The 12887-nt window shown below is 35.4% G+C and overlaps 1 protein-coding gene across 1 annotated transcript in view; it reads left to right on the top strand.

Moving 5' to 3' along the window:
* Positions 1 to 12887, top strand: part of C4H6orf89 (chromosome 4 C6orf89 homolog) — a 41867-nt gene that overhangs the window by 17231 nt on the left and 11749 nt on the right. Inside the window, exons 4-5 of the mRNA XM_031964960.1 lie at positions 12229 to 12383; positions 12512 to 12651. Coding sequence (XP_031820820.1) covers positions 12229 to 12383; positions 12512 to 12651 — 295 coding nt within the window. The remainder of the gene's footprint in view (positions 1 to 12228; positions 12384 to 12511; positions 12652 to 12887) is intronic.

The raw sequence follows: 12887 nt of genomic DNA, 5'->3' as shown, positions 1-12887 counted from the left end.
AGCCCAGAGCAAGTAAAGTAGTCCCATACATGTAAATATGTTAAACTATATGTTAAATACAATATATGTTAAACTGTATGTTAAATACAATATATGTATACATATTTATACAGTTATCTTTCTGCACAAGAAAAATTGGATTTAGAAAGAAGGTAAAAATGATCTGGGAAGAAAAACAAAAATGCAAGCAAACAGTAAGAGAAAGAGTGTAAATGCTATGTTGTGGTCTACACTCATTTCCCAGTGTTCTTTCTCTGGGTGTAGCTGTATCTATTCATTACTGATCAATCCAATTCTAATTTTTGATGAATTATTTTTTTCAATTAGCTTTTTTGCCTCTTTTTGCATGTGGCCAATTATATTTTTAAAGGAATTGTTTTGTTCAGTAATTTTTCCCCCATGTTGCCAGTTCTGTTTTTTAAGGAGTTTTTTCCCCCCCATTTCACCAAATTTACTTTTTAAGAGCTTGTTTTCTTTGCCATTTTTTCCCCATATTGCCAAATTTATTTTTTTTTAAGGAGTTGTTTTCTTCAATTTCTGTGCTTCCTTTTCCAATGTTTTGGCTTTTCCCCAAAAACTTTTAATAACTCTCCTGTGAAGCTCTCATTTCTTTTCCCCATTTTTCTTCTCTCTTTTAAAATTCTTTATGAAGTCTTCCAAGAGAGCCTTTTGAATAGGAGACCACTTCATATCCCCTTTGAGGTGTCACCTGAAGGCATATTGCCTTGCTATCTATCCTCTTCTGGGTTCATGTTCCGATCTTCTCTTTCTCCATAATACCTCTCAATGGTTAGAACTCTTTTTGCTTCTTTTTTTTTTTCTTGCTCATTTTTAAAGATTTAGGTCTGTTCCCAGGCCAATCAGGAGATTGTCCTGAGCTTCCTCTGGAAGGGTGACGGGAACTTCTCACTTAACTGTGCTAGTGCTGGTGCTGCAGGGTTCCCCTCTGCGCTGAGTAACCTGGCCAAAAACCTGTCATGCTGGGGTTCATGGACTTGACAATTTGCCTTCTGTAATTGCCTTGGAGGTCTCACAACTGGTCTGCTAATCAACTGGCCTTCTGAACCTGGACAAAAGTAGCCAATGCTGCTATATTTTTGTCTAAAGACTCTCTGGCTAAATTCCCAGCACTGGGCCTCCCTGCTTTACTTGCTCTGGGCTGCATTTCCCCCTGCTGAATTGAAACAGACCTTTCCTGAAATTCTTCCAAGATATCTTGAGTTGGAAAATTATTATACTCTGAATGTTTGTGGATTCTGTTGCTCCCTTCAGAAGCTTGCTCTAGTGTTGATTCTGAGAGAAGCCAGGAAGAGTTCTGGCCACGTCCTGTCTGCTCTTCCCATCTCCAAGTTCTCTTTATGAAGGTTTTTTTTTTTTTTTTTTTTTTTTTAAACTGGTTGTGGATTCTTTTAGATGTCTTAGTTTGGGTTGAACATGATCCAGACTATTTTCTGTCTTCCTCCCTATGGATTTAACTTTCTGTCTAAGGCTTCTAACATTGAGCAGTAAAGATATAAATGACATTTCATTCTTACCTTCCTGACCTCCTATATCCCCACAATATTTTATTCTATAACAAAAGCTTTTGCTTTCTGGATGTATGTCATTAGATTATTCTGCATGTGTCTTGTCCTGTTAACCTGAAATTTTAGAAGTTTAGTTGTTTAGTACATCATCAGCCAGCCCCAGTGAGTTCTTTTCAGCTGCCTGAGTCTTAGTTATTGAGCCCCCAAGACCCTGTCTTTTACTTTTCTCCAAATCAGGCAGTGTGTAGAGAAGAATGATTTCATTTCTAAAATTTTATTCTGGCCTGTGTCTGGTCTTGGGACTTTCTAAAAATTCCTTATTGACAGTAAAAATGAATTCCTTATCCTGGTGAGATTTAGGAATATGGGACCACAATTTAGTTTTGCAGTTGATAAGTTGGAACATCTTTATAAAGTATATATATACTTTATATATAAATACATCTATGTATTTATTTTATATATATTATATATAATTATATGTAGTTATAAATATATACATATTTATAAAGTATCAGAAACAAGAGCTGTGTTTCATGATCAGTGAATTTGCTTGATGGCTTGTTGCTAATAGGAAAGTGCTTTTTGAAGAAAACAAATTTAAAATTTTACTTCAAAGGCTAGAAGGGAGTCCTTACCCATTCTTGATGTAGAAATGACTTTGAACTGGTTGGTGAAAATGGCCCTTTTAATTAACTAAAGCATGTGTGGGTAGTATATGGGAGAAAAGAGAAATCTTCCTGAATAATTTAAGAAATTTCTTGTATTAGAAATTCTTTTACTTGAAAAAACTTGGGTCATAGTAAATAGGATTAAATTTGAGATACTGAGTTACAGTAACCTCAAACTACAGTCTACAAAGTTCTAGTTCTTGGTATTAAGTCTCACCATGTGTTTTGCCCCTTTGGGTCAGTTTCAGTTGAATCTAAACCTTTTTTCTGGATATGATTAAGTGAGTATAAGTTCCTACCCACCTGTGTAGAACTAATTTCGACTATTGAAATAGGGTTCTTTTGATCTGAAATGGCTTCTTATTTTTCCTAGACTATTGTAGTGTTTTCCCCTTGACATTTCCCAACGTGTATTTCAAAATTCATTATTTTTCTGAATTCTGAATACCTCTGAGAGAAAGAAATAAGAATATATTGTGTATGGAAGCACTTGAGTTAAAGGAGAATGCATGGGAATTGTGCATTTTGAAGATGAGGTACAGGACTCTTGGATTGTACTGCTTTCCTGAGAAGGGGCTAGGAGATGCCAGAAATAAGAGAATTTTATACAATGCAGTGAGATGCCTTAGGATTTTTAGCAGTTCTGGAAACCAGGATATTTAGGGGATTCTTGGGGCATATTTGGAAGAAATCTCATGTAGTCTACTGTACCATTGTTTTTCTAAAACTCTCAAGAGTGAGGGGATAGCCATAACTTTTTGAGGTAGTCAGGGTTCTTTAATGGGTTTAAGGCTGATCGAGACTAAATACTTGGATTAGGGATCATTATACTATTACAAAATAAACAACAAAATTAAAATACTTTCTCTCTGTTGTCTTCACATTCAGAATATCTTATGGCACAATCATAATGTTATATTTATGTACCCAGCTTGTCCTTAGTGTCTATGACCATCTCACCTGATTTCAGTTCTTGCTTTTACCAAAAAAAAAAAAAAAAAAATGCTGCTATAAATATTTTGGTATGTGTGATACCTTTCTGTTTTTCACTTCCTTCTTGTTTATGCTTAACAGTGATTTCTGGGTTAGAGGTCTGGAAATTTTAGGTACTTTTTTTTTTTATTAAAGCTTTTTATTTACAAAATATGCTTGGGTAATTTTTCTAACATTGACCCTTGCATAACCTTTTGTTCCAAATTTTCCCCTCCTTAACCCCATCCCCTCCCCTAGCTGGCAGGTAATTCAATACATGTTAGAGCCAATATTTTATACATATTTATATAGTTATCCTGTTGCACAAGAAAAATCAGATCAAGAAGGAAGAAAAAGAAAAACTGAGAAAGAAAACAATGCAAGCAAATAACAGAGAGAGTGAGAATGCTATGTTGTAGTCCATACTCTTCCCATAGTTCGTCTCTCTGGATGTAGATGGCTCTCTTCATCACTGCATAAGTGGAACTGGTTTGAATCATCTCATTGTTGAAGAGAGCCATGTCCATCAGAATTGATCATCTTATAATCTTGTTGCCCTCAATGATGATCTCCTGGTTCTGCTCGTTTCACTTAGCATCAGTTCATGTAAGTCTTTCCAGGCCTCTCTGAAATCATTCTTCTGGTCGTTGCTTATAGAACAATAATATTCCATAATATTCATATACCACAATTTTTTCAGCCATTCTCCAAATGATGGGCATCCATTAGTTTCTTGCCACTATGAAAAGGGCTGCACATAAAGGTCCTTTTCCCTCCTTTAGGATCTCTTTGGGATATAGCCTAGTAGAAACACTGCTGGATCAAAGGGTATGCACAGATTGATAACTTTTTGGGCATAATTTGCTCTCCAGAATGGTTGGATCTCCATTACAGTTACACCAACAATGTATCAGTGTCCCAGTTTTCCCACATCCCCTCCAACATTCATCATTTTTTTTTCATGTCATCTTGGCCAATCTGACAGGTATGCAGTGGTATCTCAGAGTTGTCTTAATTTGCATTTCTCTGATCTAGCGATTTGGAGCACCTTTGCATGTGGCTACAAATAGTTTCAATTTTTTCATCTGAAAATTGTTCATATCCTTTGATCATTTATCACTTGGAAAATGGCTTGAACTATTATAAATTTGAGTCAATTCTCTCTATATTTTAGAAATGAAACCTTTATCAGGTCCTTTGGATGTAAAAATGTTCTCCAGTTTATTGTTTCCCTTCTAATCTTGTCTGTATTAATTTTGTTTGTACAAAAATTTTTTGACTTAATATAATCAAAATTACCTATTTTATGATGAATAATGATCTCTGGTTCTTTGGTCACAAATTACTTCCTCTTCCACAGATCTGAGAGAGATCTGAGATCTGAACTATCCTGTGTTCTTCTAATTTGTTTATAGTATCAGTATCATTCTTTATGTCTAGATCTTGAACCCATTTCGACCTTATCTTGGTAAAAGGTGGTAGGTGTGGGTCTGTGCCTACTTTTTGCCATACTAGTTAACAATTTTGCCAGCAGTTTTTGTCAACTAGTGAATTCTTATCCCCAAAGGTGGGGCCTTTGGGTTTGTCAAATATTAAATTGTTATAGTCATTGAATATTTTGTTCTATGAACCTAACTTATTTCACTGATCAACTTCTTTATTTCTTAGCCAATACCAAATGGTTTTGATGATCACTGCTTTATAATATAGTTTTAGATCAGGTACAGCTAGGTCACCTTCATTTGCTTTTCTCTTCATTAATTCCTTTGAAATTCTTGACCTTTTGTTCTTCCAGATGAATTTTGTTGTTATTTTTTCTAGTTCAGTAAAATAGTTTCTTGGGAGTTTGATTGATAGTGGTGGCACTGAATAAGGATTAGTTTAGGGAGTATTGTCATCAATTTTAGTCACTTTTTAAACATAGTTCCAAACTGCTTTACAGAATAATTAAAACAATTCACAGTTCTACTATACTATGCCTTTCTTTCCTGTAATCTCTCCAGTATTAATATTTTTTTTTCTCATCTTCATCAGTTTGCTAGGGGTGAGTAAAAGCTCAATTATTTTGTATTTCTCCTATTTGGAGTAGTCTTTTATATATATATGTTTAGTTTGTAATCCTTTTTCCCCCAATTTAAAAATTATAAACTTGACAAATCTCAGCTAGTAATTTCAGAGGGTTGCCCATGAAACTGTGATTCTTATGTATAGCTTACTTTTTTTTCTAGATATATGATAAGCTGAACCTTTTCACTCCTTTGACCAAAAATGGCTCTTAATCTTATATATTTCACAGGGTGCTTTGTACCTTAGAGTTGTTAATGCTTTGTTCTATTTAAATGTATAAATGTGAGCTATTTAAAACTATTACATGTTTACTTTCTTATATAGTTTTAATTCCTTTTTTTTTTGCAGTGTGCATTTTATCCTTTCTGGTATTCTCCCTGGAGCTGATGTAAACAAAAATGATTTTTGAATAATTAATTTATCTGTTTGTTATTCTGGTCTAATTTATCAGATATATAGAACTGCACAGCTGTTGAAAATGTTTGTCGGGGTAAATGAAACCTTGGCCCAGCTGCTTGGGGAAAATCATTCCTTTAATGCAGCACAATGGGATCCACTGTCAAAACAAGATCATGTGGTTTGGTGAAGAGCTATGCCTCTGAAGCAAGATGTTGACTGCTGCCAAACTAACACTGAGACAGGAAAAATGAACAAATGAGCAGACATATTTTGGGTAGAAACAACAAAGAAGCTTCATCAGGTGTTAGGTGATTCCTTCCTCTCTCTTGAGTCAGAAGTTTGCAAACCAACACCAAAGCTTGAAACGGGTATTCTCATTAAATACTTGTCTCTGAGCCACAAAGCAAATTATTATTGAGATATGGTGGACTTTTCAAGAGGAACACTTTCAGGATGGTGCAAATCAGAAGTCTCTGTGCCCACAAGTGTGTTGACTTATATGTCCTTTCTTTATGTTCTTTCTCATAACTCTTGATAAATCTGCCCATTCAGATCTGGTCTGTGTTTTCTAGTAGGAACTTATTTGTGGTGTTTCCTCATGGTGGTTGGAGGAAACTGGCAATTGGGTTTTATTTGTGCATTATCATTTGGAAGGGGAAGTTGCTGCAGATGATAATTAGCTTCAAACCAGTCACTTGGTTGACAAATCCCCAATGCTGCCTTATCTGCATAGTACCTTTTTTGAGTTTTAAGTCTAAAATAATATTCTGTTTAAACTTTTCTGAGTCTTAAAGGAAAAGGTACTTGTAACTTTTTGATTCCTTGACTACAAAAAAAAAGCCATGTAAATGAAGTAGTCAATCCTTATACATATTAAGTGATGTGGAACAATTTATCATTTTTAAAAAACTAAACTGTGAATCAGTTAAATTGAGGTTAACCTTTTTCCTCTTGTCATGCTGTAGTTTATAATCCTTACCACTAGGTGGTAGCAATAAAAGAAAAAAATTAAAATCAGAAAAAAGTGTAAGGGGTAGAAAGATAAAATTGAGATGTGACACTCGGCATGGAGAAAATTCCAGTGTGGGAATTCCCTTCACAAATGAAAATCACAACTTTTGATTTAGTAGATTATTTCTAGACTATTATTATATGAGGCATATAAAGATTAAGTGATTTGTTCAGAATCACACAGCTATTAGGTGATGAGAAGTGGGATTTGGACTCATATCTTCCTGTCTGTACAACTCCACCAAAAAGAGGAAAATTTAGGACATGCTAGAATGAAAAACAAGGGTTTGAGAAATGAATTAGTCAAACAACCAGCATTTATTAGTATCTACTGTATGTCAGGAGCTATTAGAGCTGGAGATAGGTATAAATGAAATAATGCCTGCCCTAAAAGAATTCTGTTTCTATTAGAGGTGACAACATGTGCATAATAACATTTTTATAGTGCTTTAAAATCTGTAGATCACTTAGCATATATTATTGCATTTGATCCTCAGAACCTTATAAGGTAGATACTATTATTCCCATTTTATAGATGAGGCAGCCTAAGAGAAGATCACACAGCTAGTAAGTGTCTGAGGCAGGATTTGAACTTAGGTTGTCCTGACTCCACGTCCAGTGTTTTGATTTATTTGTATATACATAAATATAGAATGTATATAGAATAAAAATACAAGGCAACTTTGAAAGGGAGGGTGCTAGAAATTTGGAGATCAGGAAGGACCTCATGTGGCACTTGAGCAGACTTTGGAGGAAAGGAGATTTAGAGAAAAAATCTGGGCCTGGGTGACAAGCCATACAAAAGGCACACAAAAGAAAAAAATGAGAATGCTTAAATGAGAAACAAGATCACCAGCTTAACAGAACTGTAGTAAGAGGAAAGGGAATAATGAATGTCTAGAAAGAAAGTTAGATTGGGATAAGGTTGTAAAGGGCTTTAAATGCTAAATTAGATTTGATCCTGTAGAAAACTACTAGATTTTATTAAGTAGGAAATGTGATGTGATCAGACCTGTGTTAAGGAAAATCATGTTGGTACCTGTATGAAGAAGAGGGAGAGAGTTAAGGCAACAAGACCATTTATGAATGTTTTAGTCTATTAGAACTGAACTAGGGCTTGAACTAGGAGGAGGACACCATCAACCAAGTAAGATAAGAAAGGTAGGCCATGTGGTAAAGAAAGGAGAGAAAGTGAAGAGAAAGTAGCAAACAGAATAAAAGAGAAAAAACTTATGTAGAGCAGTAGGGAGGTGGAGGTAAGAAAAGGCTGTTGGAAAGAACTGAAGCTAGAAAGAGAACGATGGAGAAGGAGAGAAGAGAAATGGAGGGAGATGAACATAGGTGAAAAAGCTGTTTAATCATAGCTAGCCATTTATATTTGATTTAAAATGGATATTATAATCATAGAATATTAAAAATGGAAGAGCCCTTAGAGATCATTCTGCACAGTCCTTTTATTTTATAGATAAAGAACTCAGGCCCAGAGACTAATAGTAGCAGAGTCAGGACAAAAACCCAATTTTCTTTTTTTTTTTTTTTTTTTAATTTAATAGCCTTTTATTTACAGGATATATACATGGGTAACTTTACAGCATTAACAATTGCCAAACCTCTTGTTCCAATTTTTCACCTCTTACCCCCCACCCCTCCATAGATGGCAGGATGACCAGTAGATGTTAAATATATTAAAATATAAATTAGATACACAATAAGTATACCTGACCAAAACGTTATTTTGCTGTAGAAAAAGAATCAGACTCTGAAATATTGTACAATTAGCTTGTGAAGGAAATCAAAAATGCAGGTGTGCATAAATATAGGGATTGGGAATTCAATGTAATGGTTTTTAGTCATCTCCCAGAGTTCTTTTTCTGGGCATAGCTAGTTCAGTTCATTACTGCTCCATTAGAAATGATTTGGTTGATCTCGTTGCTGAGGATGGCCTGGTCCATCAGAACTGGTCATCATATAGTATTGTTGTTGAAGTATATAATGATCTCCTGGTCCTGCTCATTTCACTCAGCATCAGTTCATGTAAGTCTCTCCAGGCCTTTCTGAAATTATCCTGTTGGTCATTTCTTACAGAACAGTAATATTCCATAATTTCCATATACCACAATTTATTCAGCCATTCTCCAACTGATGGGCATCCATTCAGTTTCCAGTTTTTAGCCACTACAAAAAGGGCTGCCACAAACATTCGTGCACATACAGGTCCCTTTCCCTTCTTTATAATCTCTTTGGGATATAAGCCCAGTAGTAACACTGCTGGATCAAAGGTATGCACAGTTTGATAACTTTTTGAGCATAGTTCCAAACTACTCTCCAAAATGGTTGGATTCGTTCACAACTCCACCAACAATGCATCAATGTCCCAGTTTTCCGCATCCCCTCCAACAATCATCATTTTTTTCCTGTCATCTTAGCCAATCTGACAGGTGTGTAGTAGTATCTTAGAGTTGTCTTAATTTGCATTTCTCTGATTAATAATGACTTGGAGCATCTTTTCATATGACTAGAAATAGTTTCAATTTCTTCATCTGAGAATTGTCTGTTCATATCCTTTGACCATTTTCAATTGGAGAATGGCTTGATTTTTATAAATTAGAGTTAATTCTCTCATATATTTTGAAATGAGGCCTTTATCAGAACCTTTGACTGTAAAAATATTTTCCCAGTTTATTGCTTCCCTTCTAATCTTGTCTGCATTAGTTTTGTTTGTACAAAAACTTTTCAGTTTGGTATAATAGAAATTTTCTATTTTGTGATCAGTAATGATCTCTAGTTCTGTTTTGGTCATAAAGACCTTCCCCTTCCACAGGTCTGAGAGGTAAACTATCCTATGTTCCTCTAATTTATTAATAATTTCATTCTTTATGCCTAGGTCATGAACCCATTTTGACCTTATCTTGGTGTATGGCGTTAAGTATGGATCAATGCCTAGTTTCTGCCATATTAGTTTCCAATTTTCCCAGCAATTTTTATCGAACAGTAAGTTCTTATCCCAAAAGCTGGGATCTTTGGGTTTGTCAAAGACTAGGTTGCTATATTTGTTGACTGCAAAAACCCAATTTTCTTGATGCCCAAAGGAGATAGCCAGTATATGACATCTTTTTTTCGGAGTCTTCCCAGATGTACCTTAATATATGTCTTTCAAACATTATTCTTTTTATTTTTGCAAGAAATCATTGAAATAGACATAAAAACATGTTGGAAAATTCAAGAAAAATGAAATGCACTTTCATCTTTGGCCTGGCATAGAGATCAGAACATTATTTGGAATTTTAGGTCCACACTTGTTAAGCATCTGCTGACTGTGGGCCAAGCACTGACAGAAAATGGAAAGCAATTTGATCTGTTACTTAATCGATATTTTCTGGCAAAGGAACTCATTCTTCTGAGGCAAAGTGTCACATTTTCTAAAACAAAAGTTTTGCTTAGGATCACATAGCCAGATTGGTAGTTGTTACTGCAATGGTTAGAGCACCAGGCCTAGAGTTGGAAGACCTGAGATAAAATTTGACTTCAGACACCAGATGTGTAATCCCAACTTCTCTTTGCCTCAGTTTCTTCATCTGAAAAATAGGGATAACTAAGAGTCCCTGTATTTCAGGATTGTGAAGATTAAATAAAATAAAATTTGTAAAGTGCCTAGCACAATGCCTGGCACATAGTGGTTGTTGTTTTTGTCTTGTCTGACTCTTTGTGACTTCTTTGTTTTTTTCTTGTCAGATACTGGAGTTGTTTGCCATATACTTCTCTAGTTCATTTTACAGATGAGAAAAAAAAGGCAAGCGTTGAAGTGACTTGCTCAGGGTCTTTTAAATAGCAAGTAAATGTCCAGCTTTGAATTTAGAAAGTGAATCTTCCTGACTTCATTCTCAATGCTCTACCTAATTTCCCTAGTAGCTGGCACGTAGTAGATACCAAAGAATTGCTAGCATCATCATTTTTATTGTTGGTATTAGAGCGATGACTTGATACTAGATTGTATGACTACCTCTATGTAATACACCCAGCAAGCCTTTTTATTTTTTTTGTGATTCATTTTTTCAAAATAATCGTAGCTTTTTATTTTTCAAAATACATGCAAAGATAGTTGCCATCATTCACCCTTGCAAAACCGTGTATTCCAAATTTTTCTCCCACATTCCCTACCCCCTCACCTCCCAACCCCTACCCTAGATAGCAAGTAATACAATATAGGTTAAATATGTGCAATTCTTCTAAACCTATTTCCACATTTGTCATCTGGCAAGCCTAAGCCTCTGTTGAGGGAATACAAAGATAAATAAGCCATAGCCCTTACCCTTATTCAGTTTACTTTCTAATAGAAGAGATAAAATGTGCACATAAATAAGTTTAAAAAAAAAAAAAAAGAATTGAGGACAAAGCAGAAGTCCAAATTCTGTGAGATTGGAAGTAGAATTAATTTCTAGCTGGAAGTATCAGGTACAGTGGTTCTTCCTTGAGGAAGTAATAGTTCAACTGAGCTCTAAAGAGAGGGAAACATTTCATCAAGTAAAGATGTAGTAGGGCCCAGCCATCCTGTTCGATGCATAAGACACAATATAAATAAAGGTGGTAGAGGGAGAAAATGGGCAAGATTACCATTTCTGAAATATCTTTCTAGGAATTTATTTGACATCTGCTTTGATTGGACAGTAATCATCTCCCTCAAATTTCTACCCTTAAAGGAAGCTCTTAGACATTACTGGTGGTAGGGGGGGAAAGGCTATTTGATTTAGAGAAGATATTGTCACTGTAAAGTTAATGAGCATAAGACTTATGCCTGCAGGTAAGGACATGCTGGAAAGACACAGGAGAATAAGATACTATCCTCATGACAACTAGGATGTTCTAGCAAAGCTGTTTAAAAGTCACATTAAATTGTGATTTTGTTAACAGATATTCATTGTGAAGGGAAGAAAAAGGAAAAAAGTATAACACAAAATCATTGTTCAGAGAACACCAAGGAACCCCAGAATAGAACAAAAATATAAAATAATAGAACATGATAAACAAAACTGATATTAGGAGGAAAAAATAAGCCTTTGCCAAGTCAGATGAATTATCTTGGAAATGTCTAGTCTGAGCTGATGAGCTGGAGAAATGATGGATTTTAGATTGAGTTGAGAAGCAGTAGTTTAAAAGTGTCATCTGCTAGCTGTCAATGAGCTGTCTTATTACCTAGCCAAGTGTATTGTATCTCAGTTTACACAGAGGTTCTATCCTCACAAAGTTTTAGTGAATCAAATCTCTTCCCTCTCCAGCTTTCTCTTCTTTCACGCCTTTTTTTATCATAATCTTTTTTTCACTATGCATATTCACATGGATGTATGTCTTTTCACTTTCCCATTTTGTGGTCTGAGAAATTTGTAAAGTCATCATGTAACGGAAAAGGTTGGAGAGAACTTCCACATGCTAGTGACACCTGCTCTGTGGCCAGCATCCCTGATTCATGTCATTGGCTTTTAAACAGATATTGTATTTGTATATTTGACTTTTGTTTATGAAACTTTGGACTTTACTAAGTGATGATCTTTTTGTATTTGTTTCTTCCCTCAACCTTCCTTATCTAGAATGTGATGACTGGTGGAAAACAGACTGCAACCCGAACAACTCCACCATTCCTCCTAACTGCACTGGCTGTGCATTGACTACAGGCCTCCAAATGATACCACTCTTGTCACAGTTACCCCCCCAATTTGACAAACTCCAACCTCTGCTGATCAAGGTAAAAAGAAACCTGGTTCTTTTGATTAGGCAAAAATAAGGAAGTTCCCAGGTTTTCCCAGCAACAACCAGTAATGGCTTTTGTCTTGTGTTTTGCTTTTTTTTGTTTGTTTGTTTGTTTTGCCTAAGACTGGACAGTCTCTGTCATCCAAGGATCTTCAGCTTTTTCAGTGCCAGTACCCAGAATTGACAGAAGGGATCTCAGAAGGAATATTAGCCCGGTGGTGGAATTGTTTCCCTCATCAGCGTTTCCCTTTTAGTTTCCCTTGGTGAGTCTCAAGAATGCCTGGATGCTGGGAAGGAACATAAAGAAGTGCATGATATTTGCAAGCAGAGTTTAAAAATATAATGATTAGAGTTGATGAAAAGAAAAAGGTGTGATATGAAGCAATTTTCAGTTTGTACATTATGTGGAGCTTAGATTAAGTGCTAAAAATTAACAGACAAATAGAGACAATGGTCCTTGCCTTTGGAATTTTGTTTATTTCTTGGGGTAGGGGGATGG

This window comes from Sarcophilus harrisii, chromosome 4 (genome assembly GCF_902635505.1).
Source record: "Sarcophilus harrisii chromosome 4, mSarHar1.11, whole genome shotgun sequence".
Classification (NCBI taxonomy): Eukaryota; Metazoa; Chordata; class Mammalia; order Dasyuromorphia; family Dasyuridae; genus Sarcophilus; species Sarcophilus harrisii.
This window is presented reverse-complemented; position numbering and strand designations above follow the sequence as displayed.